Below are 22,213 nucleotides of genomic sequence, written 5' to 3'. Positions count from 1 at the left end.
ACGCAAAGGAAAATCTCTTTAGATACTTAAGTGACAATTGAATTTATTTTTATAATTGTTTTAATAGCTTTTGTATAATCTTCATTGCTATTATGAGATATAAAATGTATTTATCAAATCTGTAATCATTATGCCAAAAAATCTGAATTACTGTAATATTTTGCATATTGTTAAAACTGTAACTTTAATTGTAAAAAAAAATTAAAAAATAAATCTCCATTTCATTTTAAAACATACTGTTTCCTACAGAAAAACTCATTTTTAGTGCTACTAACACTTAGATGTTTGCACATGGGTCTCTAATCTCTATGTATCTGATTATTACTAGTCACAGTCGGTTACTTTCTGAGATCCTTGGCACCTTACTTTTGTATGTTGCTTTTGTATTGTGAAATGTAGCTAAATAAAAACATTTTGAAAATTGTTCTGATGCTAAGTCAATGAACACATGTCAAAAGTTAGAAACTCAAAGGTGAGAAGAAAGGGAAAGAGGGAGTAATGGGGGGTAAAGTTTAAATGGGGAGAAGGATGGGAAGACGGGCAGAAAACAAGGTGGAGGAGGTATAACTAGCAAAAAGGGCATTTTTAAAAAGCCATGTGGAAACTGCTATTTAATGACCTTCTTAAATATATGGGTGCATGTATGTATGAAAGAGTTTAATTGGAATTATCCTATATGAAAGATTATGCTCATCCAAGAAGCCATAGATAGCCAACTAAAAAGCCTAATGCCAAGTGTGGAATATCTCCTTCCAAACTACTGTTCAGAAAGGTCCCAGAGACCCCAGAAACAATATAGGCTATTGCTATTGCTCTTCGTTGATCACCAAAACTTGATGGAAAATACTGTTGCTGAAGACACATATACTTTAGTCACATGACATGAAGAAATCATGTTGTTACTATGACTGGCTTTCATAGTACAGGAAGGTGCTATGTAGACTGCTGGGAAAAAACATGTCATTACCATTCTTACCCAGATGTGAAGCCTGTGAAATGTAATAATGACCAACATGGCACAATATTCCCATGGATACAATAGTGGCACAAAAGTCATGGGTGTAACCAACTGTTTCCTGATTTGATTTAAGGTCCTCTCCACAAAAGGAAACACGACTGGTACTGGTAGTCTGGCCAAGAACCCATGGTTGGTGAGCTCAAAGTTCCCAGGGTTGAATCTATTATTATTTTGCTAAATAGTCATGGTAGCAAACTGCCCTCTAAATTTGTACTTCTGTGCTTATAGATTAGTTCAGCTCTCAGACCTCATCAGAAAAGTTTTTGTGTAGTGGATGTTACTTAATGTACTCACAACTGGTCAAAGTGCAGCGAATAAGTGACTTTGGAGTGCTCAGCCACAAATAGGACATCTATATCACACTTCTTTCCAAGACTCAGGAAACATTATAGGAAAGGGGGTAGAAAGGCTGCAAAAGATAGATGTTGGGGAGAATCAGAGAAAAACTGACTTCAGGACAACTGCTCTCATGAACTCATAGTTGCCTGTACAAACTTGCCCAAGATCAAGCCAGTCAACGTTCTAGCTTGGAGTAGGAAAGGGGTCATGAGCCCTCACCCTTATGAGGATCTGTGGAAAACTGATGGCTTCTGGGTAAGGAGAGTCCTTTTTCTTTAAGATTGTAACTGCTGGTAGGTTGAGTACTCTGGAATGGATGATTCCACACTGAGGAGCATATGGAAGCATAAATTGGAGTTCCTGTGGTATTAAAATAAAAGAAGACACAATGTCTGGAGGTATAAGGATGCAGTGATGCACCTGGGGGGAATTACGATGAGGACTTGGGATGCATATGATCAAAACACGTTGTCTGATTGTCTAAGAATTACAAAAATATTATAAAATTTAAAAATCCATAATGGAAGAAATAAATATTAGATTTCCACTATTGTGTGCTAGACATGCATTGTGTTCTTTCTCTTTCTCTCATCTTCTCATAATTAACTTCATAGAATTAATATTTTCAAATCTCTTTTTGCCACTTATGAGTTCATTGGTATGTTCAGCCACAGATGGGAAAACAGCATCACAACTCCTTTCTCCAAGACTAGGGGAACATTGGGTAAGAGGAGTTGGAAAGATTGTAAGAGGCAGAGGTCAGGAGGACTGAGGCCAAACAGTGAATTCTGGACATGTCAGAACAGGATGCTGCACTCATGAACTCACAACAGCTGTAGGTGCCTGCACAAGACCTGCAGAAGATCAAAGCAGTCAGCATTTCTGCATGGATGTGGGAGGCACACAAGCCCCCACTCTTAGCTGAGGAGCTGTTGACAGTTGATTGCTGCTAGGAGATGGAGAGTCAGTGTTCTCTAGGGATGTGGCTTCTGGTAGGTTGACCATGTTCCAGTAGATGGCCCTACATCCCTGAGTATAGGGGAAGCAGCAATTGGGCACAGTAAGTTATTTAAAATAAAGAAGACATGAAGTTCGGAGGGGGAGGACATGAGTTAAAAATCCTTGAGGAGTTGGAGAGGAGGAATGGGGTGAATATACTAGAAATACATTGCATGCATGTATGAAATTCTCAAAAAATAAGTTAAAGAGTTCATAGCAAACTTGAATCATCTTTGTAAAGAAATGCTTAGAAAAGATAATATAGACAAATTTGTACAGCTGAATTTAGTCAGTGCCTCTCAAAAAATAAGTTAAAGAGTTCGTAGCAAACTTGAATCATCTTTGTAAAGAAATGCTCAGAGAAGACAATACAGACAAATTTGTACAGCTGAATTTAGTCAGTGCCTCTTTTTGTCTCTTCAGCGCAAACTTTACAAACCCAACTCAATAATCAATATCGAAAGGCCTCATTTATAAAATTTAGGATGCTTGAAAAGCATGTTTAAGTTTCTCAGCTTCTGAACTTAAGCCAACATCTTTGAAGTCAGCATTGGGACCTGTGGTGTTTGTGATTTTAGTAGATACTCCTTAAGAGTGAGCAGAGGAGTCCATTTCTTCTCACAAATGTCTCCTCGCCCAGGGAGGGAATCAAGAGGAAAATTTTCTGGTCTTGAAAGGATGGATTACACAAATCATTTGTAATTGTATGTGATTGTGTTCATTTATGCGGGTTCTTGTTTACTGTGATACCTGAGGTACTTAAATTTTATACCTTAATTTTGGACAACAGGTAGAAGTCTGAAGCTTTGCAGGTCTGGTGCAATTGGATGAAGCAACATAACCAAAAGTAATGAGCTTTGTTTTCAGCTCTCTTGGTCTTGCATGTGGAATATGCAAAGGTGGCCACAGGGTGCCTAAGGGGAAGAGTGTGGATACTCTGAATGATTATGTATGTGATTCTCAAGAGCATATTCCCAACAATTCTCTCATTCCTTTAATAAATACTAGTTGAGTTTCTAATATATGTAAGGCCTAGATCTAGGCACAGCTCAGTAAGTAAAACACAAGTCTATTCTGGGCCTAGATTCTAGCTATATAGTATTATTTTCAGCTAATTGATTTAACTATGTTCTATTTTATATTTGAAAAAGGAGTTAGATTAAATTCTTTCCATGATGTCTTTCAGTTCTAAAATAAATTATTTTGCAATGTTATGACTCCCTAGTTGGCATGCACACTGCCTATATAAATCCAGTGCAGGAGTTCATGGTGCTGTCTTTCTCCAACCTGCCAAATCCCTGACCTCTTAGAGTCCCTCTCCCATACTTTCTTGGCCCACCCTCCCCCCATCTGTTCCCTGTTTTCAGCAGCACTGGAGAATCTATAATTATACATGGATGTCACCAGTATGTTGTAACAGCTTTGCTTCCCTGATATTCTGGTAGCATCAAATGAGTAAATGCAACTAGGACAGCGACACAATTCCTAGACAAGGTGATGCTCCTCAGCTGGGCTGAGCTTGAATTTGTGCATATAACTAAAATTAGACTCTGAGTTTAAGAATATCATTGATTACCAGTGAATCTTGTTTTCCTTTAAAAACACAATTTTAGCTTATTGCTATAATTAGGCTATGAGGCGCTTACATCCAGAGAGATCAAAAGCCTTTAGCATCCCTATTTATCTCAGAACGCACCAGATTGTACCACTTGGCATTTCATATTTTATGTCTTTGCTGAGATTTCCATCATAATTTCTCTGTCTTAAAACCAAAACACACCAAAAATCCCTATGTATTCCAATTTTGTACTTAATTTCTTATAATTCTTGAAAGATATTCAGTACTTTCCAAGGCAAGAATAAAATGGGGCAAAAACCGATGAAAGGTCAAACCTGAGCTTTCTTTAAGATAGACTTTTTTCACCTAATGCAGTGACCATAAAGAGAGGAAGATACCTAAAATTAGTTTGCTGTGAAAATCAATCTGTTCTTAGCACTGCATAAATGTAATCTCCTCACTCTGTTTCTTTCTCTTGTCTCTCTTCTCTCTCTCCTCTCTCACTCCTTCCATCCCTCCTCCCCTCCCTTCCCCCATAGAAGTTTTTCTGTAATCAGCGTTGTTATTCTCACAGAAAGAAATAACTGTGACTATTTCTCCAGTGTCTTTGAACATTGGAGGTATATTTGTAGATTAATTCTAAGGAACATGATGTAGTAAAATACTATTTTGAGGAGACTCCGCTTTCTTTTGAGTTGCTTTAAGTTCAGGAGGAGCTGTGAGGACAGAACCTACTTCTTTTGATTTATAACCAATGCTTCGTTAAGACAGATAATGGCCCTGAAATCCTAATGATTTTTCTTCTTTACTCTTGGTTTATTTGCAGCACAGTGTCTGTTATCCTGGGCACAACCACAGTGTGAAAAAGAGCCAACACAGTAGTTACGCTAATCCCAGTGCTTGGGGTTGGGATCTTTGGACCAATGGGCGTTTTGAGGCTGTGGTCTCATATATATAAAACCTGTCTCTCTATTGAAACAATTTTTTCAAGTTCAAAAACAACTTCATAGGCTAACAAAGCAATTATAAATTTATATTTCCCTCATTGACACCGATTAATCTCATTTGGATGATGTTTTTCTATCTATAAAAGAAGACAGAAAATAACAATCATGAGTTTGTGAGCACTGGGGTTACTTCTGATTAAACTAACATATTTAGCTCTTAAATGACTTTGTCAATTGATGTATAGATCTGCATCAAATGGAATCCACGTATCATTTCAAAGAATCAAACTGTAACAATAACCTTTTTATTTTTGCTTTTGTAGACTAACGAGAATGGTGACTTTACTGCTCCATTGCATATGGTTCCACAAAACTCTCATAGTAAATATTAGGCCATGAGTATCACCTCTATCATCTCTGAATGCATTAGGAAATGTTTCTGATCCTGACGTTAAAAACCTGCCCCTACCATTCTTCAAGTCTTTCAGCCCCTCATTGATGTGACATGAACCTTTCTCTAGTATCTCATCTAATTTGTCTGTACTATAGTAGACTTAATAAACTTTTTACTTCTGATTAGAGAGAGAGAGAGAGAGAGAGAGAGAGAGAGAGAGAGAGAGAATGATGCCAACCTCTAAATTAAGAATTTGGATATAGAATATGGTTCCACACATTAGACAGGAGAATTAAATCATCCCTGGTTCTATTGTTTGGACCTGCAGATGTAGATTGAATGTAGCTTGCCATACAAATGCTAAGTTAAGTGAAGAAGGAAATTGTTTTACTTCTTCATTATGTGGTATTTTGTCTAAATATCTCTATGTTTCTTGAAAAGGAGACATCGTTCCTTTAATGATCCACCAGCTAAAACAGTTCTTTGGCACTGGGGAATTGAAGATAGAGACACATTCTTACACTGGGCTGTGTTTCTGCATGCTAATGAGGTCCATAGTTTAAATAAAAGAATAATTAGATACATTCTCTGCTTGTAATGGCAGAAATCTCAAAGGACATTGAGCTGCTTATGCATATATTCTCTTTATAATTAAAAAATTCTCAAGGATTTAAAAAATATGCTCCGAATCACAATGACACGCAGTTGTCCACCACAGTGGATGCATATGATGAATTTTTATTTCAAATGTTTCCATTGGAGCTAAGTAGCAATGTTCGGTGTCCCTTTATACTTTTAAAATTGTAGTTCTTAAGCTTTTAATTTGCATATTCTTACTTACTGGGCTTTATTCTCCTTTTTAAACAAAAGCAAATTCAAGTTTTGATGGTAGGATGGTTAAAAATCCATTTAGCTTGAAAAAGAGCTATAGGATTATTGACTATAAACTTATGAAATTGTATGTTAGAAAACAGGTAGCACACTTACTATACTTCTCAAAAACAGTATCATTATCATTATACATGGAAGTCAAAAGGAAAACTGAGTATCCTCACTTGAAGGATGAGCTTTCTTAAAATGAGCTGCCCTAATTTGCCAGTTCCAAATTAATTGATTAACATCAGTGACCTGTCATGATTTTGATTATTCCTATTAATTAAATGCAGTTGCAGTTATTTAAATTTTTAGAGATGTATAGGAGAAAATTAATATTCAGAAAATTCAATTCGGTCCTTCTCTCAGAAATGAGATCTCATCATAATTTGATTTCAGCAGAAAAATATCTATATCTAGAATAGTAAGGTGAATTAATCACACCTTTAAAATGATAAAAATGAATTAAGAATTAGAGAATGTGGTCTTACTGGCTGGTAAGTCCTTATTGCTGAAGGACTACACATATTTGTCTATAAAACAAATAAGGAGAAATCAAGCTGTTGCTGACTTCAGAGCCTCATCTCTATTGACTAGCATTCACAGAGCTATGCAAGCTTCTAGAAGGAAAAAATAATCATCAACTTTACCCATCTGTGAAACCTGTGAACTACAATAACAATTGTCCTGGAACGATATGCCCACCAGTGCAGTAGCGACACAAATATTATGGGAGTAACCAACTCCTGTTTAATTGGATTTAAGGTATGCTTCTTAGGATGGAGTTCATACATGACACTGATATTAGGCTTAGGAACTGAGGTTAAACAGGTCATAGGACATAGGGGAGAACCAAATAATAGTTTTCTACTAAATAGTTATTGTGTTTGACTGACTCCTCATGACTTACTGTTATACCCACAGATTAATGCATCTTTGAACTATCACCAGAGAAGTTTCCTTATGTAGCAGATGATGATTAACACAGAAACCTACACCTGGCCAATGTGCAGAGAAAAAGAGGCCCCAGAATGCTTATCTCTGAATAGGGCACCTATATCAAATTTCTGCCCCTAAAGTGTGAGGGAACATTGTGGAAGAGGGGGTGAAAAGATTTTAAGAGCCAGAGGTGGTAGATGACCACAAGGAAACAGAGTGTTTCAGACAGCTGGTTAATTATTCTTATGAACTCACAACAACAGAACAGCATACACAAGTCTCATGCAAGCTCAAACCAGAAAAAAATATCCCAGAATAGATATGAGGAAGTAGGTAAGAAGCTCCAACCCCACCTAAGGAAATTGTGTCAACAGATGGCTGCTGAGACAGTCTCTTTTAAGCATGTGGCTTTTGGTAGGTTAACCAGGCTCCAGTGGAAGGACCCACACTGGAGGACATTTGGGGGCACAAATTAGACTCCATAGGCCTTATTATATAGACAGAGTACATTAAATTGGGTATGGGCAATAAGGAGAGGTGTAGATAAGGGAAGGGATCTAAATACCATCAAATTATCTGTACGAAAATTGCAAAATATTTAATGTAAAAAATGGAAGTTCGAGAACAAATACACAGAGGGCAGCCTGGTGCAGGGAAAGGGCAAGTGACCCAACTGTGGACCGTGTGATTGCCTAAACATCCTAAGAGCAGAGACATAAGACTTATTGGTTTCTTGTTACTATTTCCAGATGGTTCTCTTTAGGATTTTCCTGAATCTCCAGTATCTATCATGCTCAATTCAAGACAGTGTGGCTAAGAGTATAGTGTTTGGAGAAAGCATTGTGTTTGCAGTTATCATGCTGGTTTCATCACTTTGTTGTGTGTGCGATGTCAGAAATAAGAAGGCATGGAACTTTTCTGGTCCTCAGTTTTCTCATCTGTAAAATGGAATTAAACCTATGTGTTTCACAAGTCTCTTGTGACAACAAGGAAGTAAATCACTCAACAAGAATTTCATAGGTTGAAGGTTATACACATGTGAAGGGTTATTTCTCATGTATTAATAGAGACCATCACATTTGCCTCTCACTTGATTTCCTCAGGCTACTTTTCAATTTCCTTCCAAAAACATCCTTCAAACAAAAGTTTTCAATAGGGTTCAGTGAATGTTTTATAAATAACCTTTATAGATGGGATCCATTCTCTAAACTTCAACCACTACATATAGTGTGATCATTTCTAGCTCAGACCCTTTTGTAACATCAGAGCAGCCATTTAAATTCTTAACTAGGGGCCTGGAGAGATGGCTCAGTTGTTAAGACCACTGGCTGCTCTTACAGAGGACCTGGGTTCAATTCCCAGCACCCACATGGTGGCTAACAACTGTCTGTAACTCTAGTTCCAGGGGATCTTATATTCTTTTCTGAACTCCATGGGCATTGCACAACACAGGTGTACTTACATGCACGCAAAAGACTCAGGCACATAAAAATACTAAATAAAATATAAAATTCTTAACTGGAATCTCCACTTGGACTCCTACGATTAAACTCTAAGTGGCACAATATAAACAATTAGCTAAACCACTAAACCCTTCAGTGTTTATGCCCTATGGTAGAGTCCTACCATCTATTAGCCTTACCATCTATTCAACTTTTCCTCAATCCTTACTCAGAATCCTATTGAATCCAAAGTCCTATGAGCAAATCTCAAATCACTGTCCCATGGAGGATTCTGTCGGATTTGAGGAGATTTTCTTGACTCTCAATTTGAGCATCACGGTTTGAAATGATAATTCCTTCTCTTTTAGGTAAACAATTGAATAATTGCTCTTACCCTTTCCTTAAAATGTTTCTTATCTGTACTCAACTGACATGCTGAAACATATGAATTTAAATTTATTAAAACATAGACAATTTGGAGGGCAGGATGTAGGAGTCTTTTAGTGGTTCTTGGAGATGAGGAAGGTCTATAGGGGAAGATGGGAAGGAATCTCCCAGGATTCTGCACTCCATTTCTTATCTGGAATTCCTTATCAATGTGTGGTATTTTATCCATAATTTGTCTGTCTAGAATGTCCATTCTGCTGTGACTGCCTGTCATACTAAAACACACAGATATCCTAAAAATGCTAAATCCAAAGTTTTCACTAGACTTTCCACATGAAACTAGTAGCTCCTTTAGCTCTTTAACGACTCACACAGTACTAAGGATTTGATAAGGTTTGTATGTATCCCCCCAGGGGTTCATGTATGGAACTTCAATCCACTGTGTAGTGTTAAGAGAGTAGAATTAACCCAACTATGGCATTTAGAGAAGAGGTCTTTGGAAGTGGTTAGAATTAAAATATAGCGATCAAAGTTGATACTCTGCAAATGAATACTGGTGGCTTTACAAGAAGAGAAACAGAGACAAGAAGAGATACACACTCCCTGATGCGTACCGTGCTGCCTTGGGACCATGACTCCAAGAAGACCCTCACCAGATGCAGCTCCCAGAACCTCAGGAACCTATTTTCATTAAAAGTTACCCAACTTCAAATTTATTATAATAATTTAAAACATACTGGAAGAAAAGTAAAATAGTAAAAGCACTCAGCCCATGTTGTATGTAATGAGGTCTTCAAGACCACAGACCGTGCCTTGGTGCATCTATGTCCACGGCCAAACCCAGCATCTGCACTATGATGAACAAGTGTTTATTGATGACAGAGGAAGGGAAGATGTTATAAGAGCAGAAACTACAATGGTGGTAAAATCCAGCTCAGCTGTTAGGACTAACTGAGGAATAACAGATAAAGGCACACATGTTCTACAAGCATGTTGAAGGATGCCTCTTACATGAAAAGCAAAAGATAAAGATTTTGGTAAATTTATTTGAGTTGTGGCTAAAACAACATTAGAGAACTTGAAAACCAGACGCACCTTTTGTAACAGAAAATGAACTTTGTATGGCATGATGTTTTCCAAAGTTTTCAAACTTCAGTATTTTCTATATACTTTAAAACCTCCATAAATATTCTCACTTACCAAATGTTACATATTTTCCACCAACCTCTTTACCTTGTCCCAATTACAAAAACAAATAGAAAACAAAAACATAAACACCCAAGATGGCAACTTTCAAACAGTCAGGGTGCAGGAATGAACTTTTAGTTCAACTTCTGAGAGACCGATAGTGCAAGTGGCCTTCCTCACTCAAACACCCTGGCAATGCATCTTTGTCTCTCGCCTGTTTGAGGCTTGCATTCAGATAAAGGAGACTGGCCTGATCAACAGTGAGGAATGCTCAAAAAAGTGTGCTGAAGTGGAGCCTCTGTACTAATGCTTCCCAGGAAAGCAATGGAGCTGAGGATACAAGAAAGTCCACACCACACCCCTGTATCTGCTGTAAGTGTCTATTCTGAAACCCCCAAAGGATATCTGAAATAAATGACCAAGTCCCATAGATGCTATGTGTTTTCTTCTGTATATATACTTCAAAGTGTAATTTATAAATTTAATAGTGTTTAGCAATTATAATTCATAGTAAAATACAATTAACAGTCTATTAAAAATCTAATTAAAATTTATTAATTACTTAATTCTGGAATTTTCTGTTTAATTTTTGGATCTGAGTCAACTAAAACTTCAGGCAGCTAAACTCTGGATAAGCTGAACTATAGACTACTTATTATTTTGACAACCAAACTGTAAACGAACCAAAGTAGTCATTGCACGGGATAAAATGAGGAAAAAGCCACTGGAAAAAAAACACTGAGTGGCACATTTAAGAATATATTGTAGGGTTTGGAGAGATGGCTCAGTGGTTAAGAACACTGGTTGGTCTTGCAGAAGACCTGGGTTCGAATCCCAGCACCCACATGGCAGCTAACAACTGTTGGTAACTCCAGTTCCAGGGGATCTGACAGCCTCTTCTGTCGTCTGCTGGCATTGCACGACATGGGTGTACTTACCTACATGCTGGCAATACACATATGTACATAAAATATTAAATAAAATAATATATTGTTAAAAGGCAAGAAATTGAGATGTGCATTAGAGGTCAGTAATCCTTTCAATTCTTCCTTAACATTTGTGTGTTTAAAGGAGAAATTCCACTATTATTTGACGTCCAAAACCAGCAGCATGATACATTCCTGATAATAGATACTAAAATAAATAAACTTACTACCAAATGCTTTTTTTTAATCTTTCAGATTAAAAAAAACATAATAAATCAGATTACTTCCTTGAACTCACCTCAAAGAAACAATAAAGAACGTTGAGTTTATATTTTAATAAAACCTGTACACCTGGCAAAATGGTTAGCTTTTAATTAACTTAATTATGGACAGCTTAGAAGGAGACATGGCACTTAAAAATCAAAACTTCTAATTGTGTAACTGAGAAACATTTTGGACATCATCTACATTTAATGACTTTCAAATTTAAACCCCTGTCTGCATGAAAAAAAAAAAGGATGCTGCGAACAAACATGTGCTCTTCGTTCCCTTTGTTTCTTCTCTCACCTTTCATTTGGGTGCGTTTTATTTATGTGCTAGAAGAACTTTTTGGCCATTAGAACCATCTTGCTTCAGCAGTTAATTAACACAAGTACCATAATTTAATACAGTTAATGCTACTTGATGCCCTTTAATGTACCTTCCATTAGTGATATTATTGTAGTATTACCCTGTAAATTAAAATGAGATCAAGACTAAGAGAGTGGCTCTTTAATTAAGGTACTGGCACACTGCACTCGTCTATTATTCACTAGAGAAAATCACCTTGATTTGCTGAAGCAGGACAGCCATAAGTCAGAATTAGTCCACGAAGATTATTAGATTTATTGAACAATGTAAGTGCCATGGAGTTGCCAAGGCTGCCAAGTCATTCCTTCTCTTCTTCCTCCATTATCATAATAAATACTCAATGAGAAGGAGTAAGTGAAAGCAAAATAAACATGAAGCAAATGAGAAGTACATTTTGATGATGAGATCAGAGTTTTTATTACGCATTAAATAGATATCAGATATATCACATACTAAATGCTCCATCAGTCTAATGATAATCCAACGTCACTTTCAGCCCAAACAACACTAATCGGTATACATTCTACTTATGTATATTTATGTAAAATAAGCATATATATATGTATGTGTAATATACACTAGCCAGTATAAAATGTATATGTGCACAAGGATGTAGTGAATTGGAATTCACACTCAGATTGAATAAACATCTTCGACTATTTTCATTTCATAGTTTAATTTTTCAAGATGAATATTTGTCATCTGGATTGTTTTATAGATAGCTATAGCTGGTCTCCATTTTTACCATAAAATTACTCATATAAGTTCTCATACTTTGCGTGGACAGCATTAGAAGGGAAAGGCAGAACAATACATTACTGTTATTATCAGATACAGACATGCATAGGCATGTGAGATGCTGTAATAAAATGCAGGAAACAAAGACCTCAGTTACATTGAAAACTTAGAACTTTTTCTTAGAGATCATCAGTTGGTATGCAGTCTTTCTGTACATGATTTGTTGTACAAGACAGCAATAACTAAGGCTGTTAATCCTTCTGAAATTTTCAAGGATAAAATAACCATAGGAGTCTCTAGGCTGAAAGATCTCATGAAGCATTGCTGTAAGCCTTCCCTTTAGTGGCTCCATCATGAGCAGACCTTCCTTACATAACTTGAAAGCTGGAGACAAGCCTGAGCCATCAGGCCTTGCTTTTTTAGTCCCTCCCCCAGGACTAAAAATACTTCTGCCATCTGGTGCCTAGAGCAGTACATGCCAGCATCAGTTTGCCCTGAGGAGTTTGGACAGCATGTGGAGGTGACAGAGTGGCGCCACATGGAAGGGGCTCACATCTACTGGACCTTTCTCTTTTACCCGGCTGCTTCTCACCAGCTTGCAGCTGACTGGTGAACAGGAAAAGACAGTGGAGGTGAGACCCAGAGAAGGCAGCTCTAAGGGACCTGGCTCCTGCAAACTCCTCAGAGCCACTGAAATGTAGCCTGAGGTCATTGTTAGGATGAGAGATAAAAGAAAAGTGGTAAATTTAGAGGGAGTTGGTGTTCTAAGCAAGTTGCCTTTAGGAGATGGCCTGTCTATCTCCAATGGAGCATGCATAAAGCTCTTTTTAGCTTGAAAATGTGTTTTACACTTTCTTTAAAAGAATCAGGGAATAGAGAAATGAAAATCTAGTTACAAAAACAAGTCACAACAATGGTTACTTTGCAACCAAAAACCTTCTGAAGTTTGCCTTGCTAGCAGGGGCAAATCAGAGTATTTGGTATAAGGTGGTCTATAGCAATTTAGGCTCAGATTAAACATTACACAAACTGCCAGAAAGCCAGCCAGAAATCTGAATGTGATCATATAAAATCACACAAATATTAGTGTGATTAATTTTGACCTTTATTCTTTCAGATACATTGAATATTATCTATTTCATTGTGGTAGACCCGTGTTAAAAAAAATCTAACATTGCAGGGCATGGTGGCACACGCCTGTAGTCCCAGCACTTGGGAGGCAGAGGCAGGCAGATCTCTGTGAGTTCCAGGACAGCTGGGGCTACAGGGAGACCCTGCTTCAAAAAGACAAAAAAAAAAAAAAAAAAAAAAAATAAAAACTTTTTCATATATCAATTTTTCCCAGGGAAAAATATAAAAAAAAAAAAAAAAAAAAAAAAAAAAAAAATCAAACATTTTCATATATTAAATGTTCTCAAGGATAAATAAGATGATGCTTTATATTGATAATCTTTTACTAAAATGTTTATAAACACAATGGCTGCATTTTACTATAAATACGAACTAGTTTGAGATGCCAGCTTCCTATTGCCCTTCCATGGTCCCCTGCTAATATGGGAACTGCTCAATAAGCTCTGGGACCTCCAAGCTCAGTGTAGATACCAATGCATCAGTGCACAAGTCTCTCAGAGTTACTAATTTGCTTTAAAGATATTATCGTCATCTATCACTAAGACCTTGATTAATACAATATGTCCTCAGAGCTTAAAGATTCTTCACGTCTCATGATGAACAGGAAGCATAACACAGAAGATTGTCACTAGTTCGGCTACTTTTGTACACCTAACATCCTGAAACCTTGGACACTACTCTTACTGGTCGAGCCTACCACTTCTTTGTGCCACTGTGGCCCTTAACAGCAGTGACCTCCCTTTGTTCCATGTTCACATAAAATAGGCAACTCTCTGAAGGACCAGAGTTCCAACACCTCCAGTTTCTGAGGACTGGGTAGCCCTAGGTGATTCTGAAAGTCACCCAATTGAATGAATCCTGCTTTGTCTGTTTAAATTTGGGCTTACTTAAATCTCCATGCCAGATGTACTGTTTACTCTTATCCCATGTATTCTGACATTTTAAGAGTGATTATTGCTTTGCTTATCTTTCCTGGTTTTCCATTTACTATAACTACCACTCTCTCTCGGGCTTCCCCTCCCATCAGTTGGCTACTGTGAAAGCATACTGACTGGAAACCTCTACGTTGGTAGTCTTGGATCTCATCCAAGCTTGTCATTTAAACATCTTCAAAATTTTTGACAACTCAATCACAGTTTGTGTATGTTATTAAAACCAGGAATCCCAAACTATAACCACGAATGTTACAACTCTTGTCCATTTATAACTGACTTACAGAATAAAGAGTTCCTAAGCCCAAGCCCATATTTTAAATACCAAACATCTTGTTACTACAAAAAGCATCCAAAACCTTAAAAAAAGTAAAGTGTACTACTCTTTAAGAGATTTTTTTTTCTAAGATTCTTTTGGTTGTAACAGTGAGTTTTAAGGGATTTCCTTGCCCCTATTATGATTCTTGTTTCCATTAGAAAATACAAGCTATAGTCTTTGTGTATCACAGCACAGCAACAGACTTCTCTCCCTAGCTTCATTTCCTTAATGACATCAGCACCTCTTCACCTGGGGAAACCTTTTGCTTCAGATAAAATTCTGTTTTCTCTCTCTGTCGTTTAAATTCTAAAGAATCCTGAGGACTGAAGGCAAATGTGGGATTACAAATTATTGCTGCAACAAAGGATCTTGTATGCCTTTAGAACCTACTTCCATACTAGTGTTCCTCAAAAAAGAGTGCAACAAGAATTGACCAACATCATTTTATAACTGTGGGACCAATTCTGGGGCATCTTCTTTGGACACACCCATTTGCATGCAAGATGGGTAGGTGTTCTCTTACCTTCCTCGCACCTTTATGTCCGAGATCGCATAAAAGTAGCGTGCCAAGTGTAGTTCATCTACAAATATTTCCCCAACAGCAGGTCTCAATAGCCTGATCCTCAGGTCTGTGACTGTAAAGAAATCTCTGAGTTTCTTGGTTGTATCCAGCTGTCCGTAAAGGGAAGCCATATTTCGTAGCCGGGGTCCAGCAAAAAATGCAAACCTGTCTTTGATTTCAAAGTGGATTATTTTGCTATTTGTCGTATATCCCGTGGAGTACTCTTCTGTGCAAATTATTTCTAAGACCGTGTGCTGGGATAAATCCTTCACGGATTTCGGGTCCATGTGAAAAGCATCTAGGCAGTCTGTGGCATAATACTGATAGGGTTGCCACGTTCGTCCGTAATCGAGAGATTTCTCCAGGATCATTTGGTCTGGACGCCCCGATTCAAAGGTAATAACTATGTTGTCTGTGAGCTCAATGGTTTTGCTCCAAGACAGAGTGATGTTAACCTCGAGAGGTTTGGGGTACTCCTTCCAAGTGGCAGATTGCCAAAATGTGGAGGGATGCCTTCCTTCAAAATCAAACATCAGCTCCGGAGGGTGAGCCAGTTCAGGGGTGCTCGCATCACACTCATTATTACACATGTAGGGGTTGCCCTGTGGAAGAAAAAGAAAGGGTGCATTAAAACACTGGCTCCACACACGTCTTATCATACTGCTGTTTAATAACAAGGTGGCAAAAAAAAAAAAACAAAAACAAAAACAAAAAACCCAAAAAGATTTAAGTAAACACTTTAATTTGCCCTAGCTGGGTTTTTCTCTGTGGTAGCCTTAAAAGAAAGTGCATTGGTAATTTTCTTGCCTTTCCATAGACTTTTAAAGTATGAAAACAGCTTATTCACGCCATACCTGTTAGACCCATAATTTGGTCACAGAGGCGGCAGAGATTTAATGGCTCAGCACCTTCTCTTCTTAGAAAAATGTTACAGAGAAACAAGGAAAGCAAAGAAAATTCCTCTCTGCCTGTCAAAGACATTCTTTAAGAACATAGTTTTTTAACAAGTCATTTTCAAGCAGGGCTTTAGAATCAGCCAAGAGCCCTAGACCTGTGTAGCCGAAGCTACGGCCATCAGCATTCAGCTTTGTCTCGCTTCACCTCCAATCCATCAACCTGGTCCCTGCTTCGTAAAGTCTGGTTTGAAAACATTTACTTTATTCACCACAAATCATTAAAATGTGCTGTACTGCAGGCTCTGGGGCTTGGTCCAAACATTTGGCATTCTAATAGCTAGAGATAAGATGATTGCTCAGGATTGTCTTAGGGCAGAGAGTGTATTCCAAGCAAAGGGACAAACGAGCCCATGAAAGTTGTTTCTCAAATCTTTCAGGCATTGGTTCCAGGCTCCCCATGGATACCCAAATCTGCCTTATATAAAATGTATAAAATGGTGTAGTATTTGCATATAATTTACACATACCCTTCACTCTAAATCACCTGAAGATTATTAAAATGTAAATAGTATGTAAATAGTTACTATAGTACCTCCTCTAGGGAATACTGACAAGAAATAAGCCATGTATATACAGTGCAGATACAACCATCTTGGGCCCGACTATAAAGGACATGAACATGACCAAAGAGGAGTGCAGGAAGCCTGAGGACCTGTGACTGATGGGAGGCTGCGGCAAGGAGTGCCTGCATGTCATGTGTCCAATCCACACAGAGCAGATTCAAGTGCTGCCATTAGGAACTCTGCATTTTCCCCATGTCTTCATACCAGGGTTGGCTGAGTCTGTAGGTGTGGAGGGTCAGCTCTATTCAAAGAAAGTATTGTACACCATACCTCAGTATTTCCGTGTTTGCTGCTCTGCACCCACCCATAGGCTCTCAGTGGATAGCAATTATCATTGCTCCCTGACAAATGCTTCCTTTACAACACACTCAAATAAGAAGCTAGAAATGAACCTCCTAGTCACGTCACAAGTTGTGCTACACCAACTTGCTGATCTCAGCTTTTGCCAGTACACTTTATGGAGAATGGCTCTCAGTACTTTCACATTTTTTTTCTTAAAGAAAAACCAACATTATCATGCAGGGTTCACTAAAGAGTTCCTCCTTATTTGCAGGGAATGTATTAAGACCCTCAGAGAGTATTTGAAACCACTGACCACACTAAGTCCAATAGATTTTCTTTTCTACACATACTTAAACTATGGATAAGTTTTAATTTATAATTATGCACAATAAAAGATTAACCACAGTAACTCCAAATAAAATAAAGCAATGTATTGTAATGGAAATTATGGGAATGAGAACACTCTTGGAAGGATGTGAATAGCATACAGCCTATGGGATGAGCTGCAGCAAATGGATAAGATAGGATGATGTAGTGTTGAGCTAGTGGAATGTGAGCACTACCAAAGTGGGGACTGCTACCTAAGAACTGAGACTGAATTAGTGACTGCTGGGTGAGTAGCACCTGCAGAGTGGATACAAAGAAACAGTACTGGCTGCTCTTGCAGAGGACCCAGGTTTTTCCAACATCCACAGGGAACATCACAACCTCTATAGGTGCACTTACATTCAGGCAGGGTGTACACTCATATACATTAAAAAAATAAAAATAGTAAATTATTTTATTACTTTTTGTTTGGCTTTAATATATATATATATACTGGTCTTTTTGAAGCAGGGTCTCCCTGTAGCCCTAGCTGTCCTGGAACTCACTATGTAGACCAGGCTGGCCTTGAACTCACAGAGATCCACCTGTCTCTGCCTTCCAAGTGCTGGGACTACAGGCTAATATATTTTTTAAAAAAGAAATTATGCAAAATGAAACTGTGGATAAGAGGAATTACTGTATGTCTCTTCCCCTGTTCTAGGCAATCATGAGGATAGTTGAGGAAAGAATCAACTTTCCCACATTGACTGGGGGGTCTCTCTCTTGAAATTACACTTAGAATTCTTTTTCTATTTTTTACATGAGCTGTGAGCTTTTTATCATACCTGTTGGATGCATGAGATGGGTCTCAAATAATAAATTTAGACTTTAGCTATAGACACTCAGTTACCTGCTTACTCCTGTGAAATACAAGAGGAGAAATGGAGAATTGCTCTGGCCTCTCTAGAGACGGCTTGCTCCCACCAAGTCAGCTAATAATCTTACTCCCCCTTGCCCATTAGTGTAATTGAATCTGAATGCTGGCAACAGGTTTGGGAGACTCAGGTATAATTGAGATGAGGCAGGAGAAAGGAGAGAAGGGATATTATTTGAGGAACAGAACTGTTTTAGAAATATTCTCAAGAAATCAGTGATAATGGAAATGTTGCTGTACTCCTCTCTCAAATTTCAATTCCCTATTCCTGATCCCAGCGTCTGTGCCACTATTTATAGGTATCCCCTTCAAAATGAGCAGGGCGGGGGGAGCTTCTGTTGCAGGTGGAATAAATCACCAAATTTATTATTACTTAAATTTTCTTAAGAGAGCCAAATTCAAAGCTCTGCAAACCGGCAAAGGCTTTTTATGGAGGGCTATAAATATTGCGGGATCTGTCAGGATTTATAAATTCTAAATACATGTAAATGCACACTTTACCGGAAGGGGTCAGATTTACACAGATCATACCTTCATATTTGAAATTTAACTTCAAAACATTGTCACTTCAAAACTTGTCAGTATGCAGTCATCTGTACAATCGTTATTGTGAATGCTACCTCCTTCCTCCTGGCAAAAGCATCTTCAACTCGAGGACGGGGTGAGTTATCACACATCTGTATTAACTACCATCAAAAGACAACAGTTGTCTACTTTCAGCTTAGGTGCACAGAGTTTCTGACAGTGACAAGTGCTGAGACCAAAGGATGAAGAGGCCTACCAGACTGATTCTGAGGACACATCAAAAGTCACAAACCTGTCCTAGAAAATATGTTTGAAATAAACTATCTAAAAGACGTTCACTTCCACATTTAATAAAAGGCGTTGACACTATTCTCCATTTACTTTCCATTTAAGTATTGGTACTTTATATATCCTCAGCAATCCCTGTCATGTTCCCATCATAGAAGAGGAAACCAGGTATAGAAAAGTATTAAGAAGCTTCCTAGGATCATTTAAAGTGTGTAAGAAGCAGAGGCAGAAGCCCTCATCCTCCCCTGGCCCTGGAGCGTTTAACACCTAAGTCAATGGTGTTTCCCATGTTCCAACCATGTCTTGGAAACAGCATTGACTGGTCATAAGAAGATGTCTAAGATCAAGTGAGTTTGATAAAAACAGCTTAAAACTTTGTCTTGGCTCTAATGAGTATCTTGCTATATCTCAGGGGTTTTGAGATTTAAAAGAAAAAAAAAAACTTGCTTAACTTCACAAGATATGCCTGCTTTCACTAATTTATTTGACTGTGAAGTCCCTTTTTAATTTCATAACCTGCAATTATAGCCTACAGAACTAGTATCCTGGAGGGCATCCTTTGAGATTGTGTTATTCTTAGAATTGTAAATATGGGAGGGTCAGAAGCACCTCACAACTTGGCTTTAGTCTTTTAATGAAGACCTAGCCTCTGAAAACCCTGGGTCTCTGATTTCTCCCGCAGGTAAAGGCACCCTTCACCCTGTGCTCAGCAGGACAGCTAGCTCTGTGTGAAGGTCCACGTAACATCTAGTTTTTCACAGCTTCACACAGATCTGGTGTTTCAAACACCTGAAAGATGAGAGAAACGTTTCCTGCACTCAACAATTTGTATCGATCACCTCTATGTATTGACTGTATTTAAAGCACTTATCTTGGCTTCTAAGACACAGCAGTGAACAAATCCCAGTCCTTCCTTTCTGTGGTACTTATATCCCAGCTGAAGGCGATGCATTAAATGAATAAATGCATAACGCTGTACAATGCTATGTGATGATAGGTGCTACGGGAAAATAAAGCCAATTAAAGGACAGAGTGGCCCTGGGAGTGAGATGCCAATTGTAATTTTATACTGGGAGGTCAGAGAAGGTCTCTGTGATAACATGACATTTGAGCAGATTAAGAACAACTTGTAATTTACACAGGAGATCACCAGAGGAGGTGATCAGAATGGCAGTTTTGTCCTTCATTTGACTCTACTCTTAGGGGTATTTTCATTAGCATAACAATTTATTGCAATCGATGGGTAAACAAATCATTTGAAATGAGAATCTACACCAAACGACTGCTGATACCAAAAAAAAAAAAAAAAGAATCAATTGACTGCTTTCCTTATTTTATAGAATTTATTCTCTTTCAAGAGATTAATGATTTAATGACCATTAACATAATTTACCAAGAGACAATGGCATTGGGAGAAAGTTAGCAAAGGGTGAAATAAAAGGTAGTTGAGAGAGGATCTCATTCTTGTCCTGTATGTGGTGACAGAGAAAGAAAACAGAAATGAAGAAATCGAAATTGCACCCTTCCCGAGAGAGATTACATACTAAAATATTTAGTGTAAATATTTCACATGGGTGTGATACGTAATGCTGTTGTTTTAGAGAATTATCAATATGAAAACAATTCTTGTTATAGGGATTAGGTTAATTAAAATTTCAACTACTTCAACTCCACCTTAATCCTTTTGAATAACATCAACAATGGCATTTATATAAGTAACTTTTCCTACTTATGAAAACAGAGAGCATGTCTTGTTATTAAATCTCACAGTTTCAGGCACTATAAGTAGTTATTCTCTGGCCAACAGGCAGCCTGGAGTAGATCTTAATTTGAGCCTTAAAAACGGCAGATCCTTTGTCTATGGAAAAGTGGAAAATATTTATGACAATGCAGAGGGTATCTACACCACAAAGTGATGCCTAAATAATTAAACACATATTGCTGCTAAATACTTTTATAACAAAACATTGTGATGCTTAATTTCATTTAAAAATGTTAATATTTTACCTCTGGGAGAATCGGAATTACTTATTAATTAACAATTTGTTGCCAGAGTGGAATGTTGTTATTCTTCCTTAATGAGCCTTCAGAATCCGAGGGATAAATACAATTTAAGACACGCTGTCCCTGTTTCAATGGGTGAAAGCCGTTTTTCTTCTGGCAATTGGTATTTTGAAAGGACATCCCTTCACCTAAAATCTGTTAGGTCCTTCAGAGTTATAAAGAAATCCTAAATACTCAGCATTACTGTAAAATTTGAGGTTCTATCCGTTTGATCTTGTCCTTCCAAGGTTTACATATTACCAAACTATTGGGAAATACAGTTGGAAAGAGAGTCTGGGCAGATTTGCTACTTTAAGTTGCTATAAGTTACTTGCCAAGAAGGTACCTGCTCATAGGATGTTGTGAGAAACATTTGGGTTCACACTCAAACCCAACCTGGAAAACAGAGATGATCACAGGTGTGTCTGGCTAATCGTTACTTGTACTGGTCAGTAAAAGTCAGACAGGTAAAGGCAGGAAGCGGCACTGGGAAGCACTGCTTTGTGCTCTGTTCCTGCTGTGGTCCAGGAATAGACACCATTATGGATTTGCCACTTCAAGGCATTTAAAGGATGCCCAGACTGGTATATCCATGCAGGAACCATGAGCCTAGGGTATGCTTTAACTGCTAGGCTGTGGCCTTACCTTGGGCAGATGACTTTCTTTCTGCTTTCACTACTTCCGTGGGAGCCCACCAAGTTCCTGGTTTCTGAGAGACTGGTGAATGATGGCTTTATATCAGAGGTGCAATTTTTAATGAAAAGATTTCTATTCCCTGGCCCTTCTTGGAACTTCTGCCCAACATCCTATATGGGACTCTATCTTCACTCATGCATGTAAGACCCCGGCTTTATGGCTTTTCTGAAGACTCCTCCAAAATGAGAGCTGATAGTCACAGGCTGTACTGGGCTGCCTTCTTTAGCAGCTTTGCTATTGTCATTCAAGAGGAACAAAGGGAAGTTAGACCAGAAGTCTGAAAGCGAAATAGCAGCAC

General features: G+C 38.0%; 1 protein-coding gene across 5 annotated transcripts in view; it reads right to left on the bottom strand.

The window, feature by feature from the left end:
- The window catches only part of Ntng1 (netrin G1), a 403,317-nt gene that overhangs the window by 176,916 nt on the left and 204,188 nt on the right, over window positions 1-22,213 (bottom strand). For all 5 annotated transcript variants that reach the window (XM_008828975.1, XM_008828976.1, XM_008828977.1 and 2 more), the window contains exon 2: window positions 15,284-15,924. In XM_008828975.1, the coding sequence (XP_008827197.1) occupies window positions 15,284-15,924 (641 nt within the window). The remainder of the gene's footprint in view (window positions 1-15,283; window positions 15,925-22,213) is intronic.

This window comes from Nannospalax galili, unplaced genomic scaffold (genome assembly GCF_000622305.1).
Source record: "Nannospalax galili isolate Female #2095 unplaced genomic scaffold, S.galili_v1.0 scaffold873, whole genome shotgun sequence".
Classification (NCBI taxonomy): domain Eukaryota; kingdom Metazoa; phylum Chordata; class Mammalia; order Rodentia; family Spalacidae; genus Nannospalax; species Nannospalax galili.
This window is presented reverse-complemented; position numbering and strand designations above follow the sequence as displayed.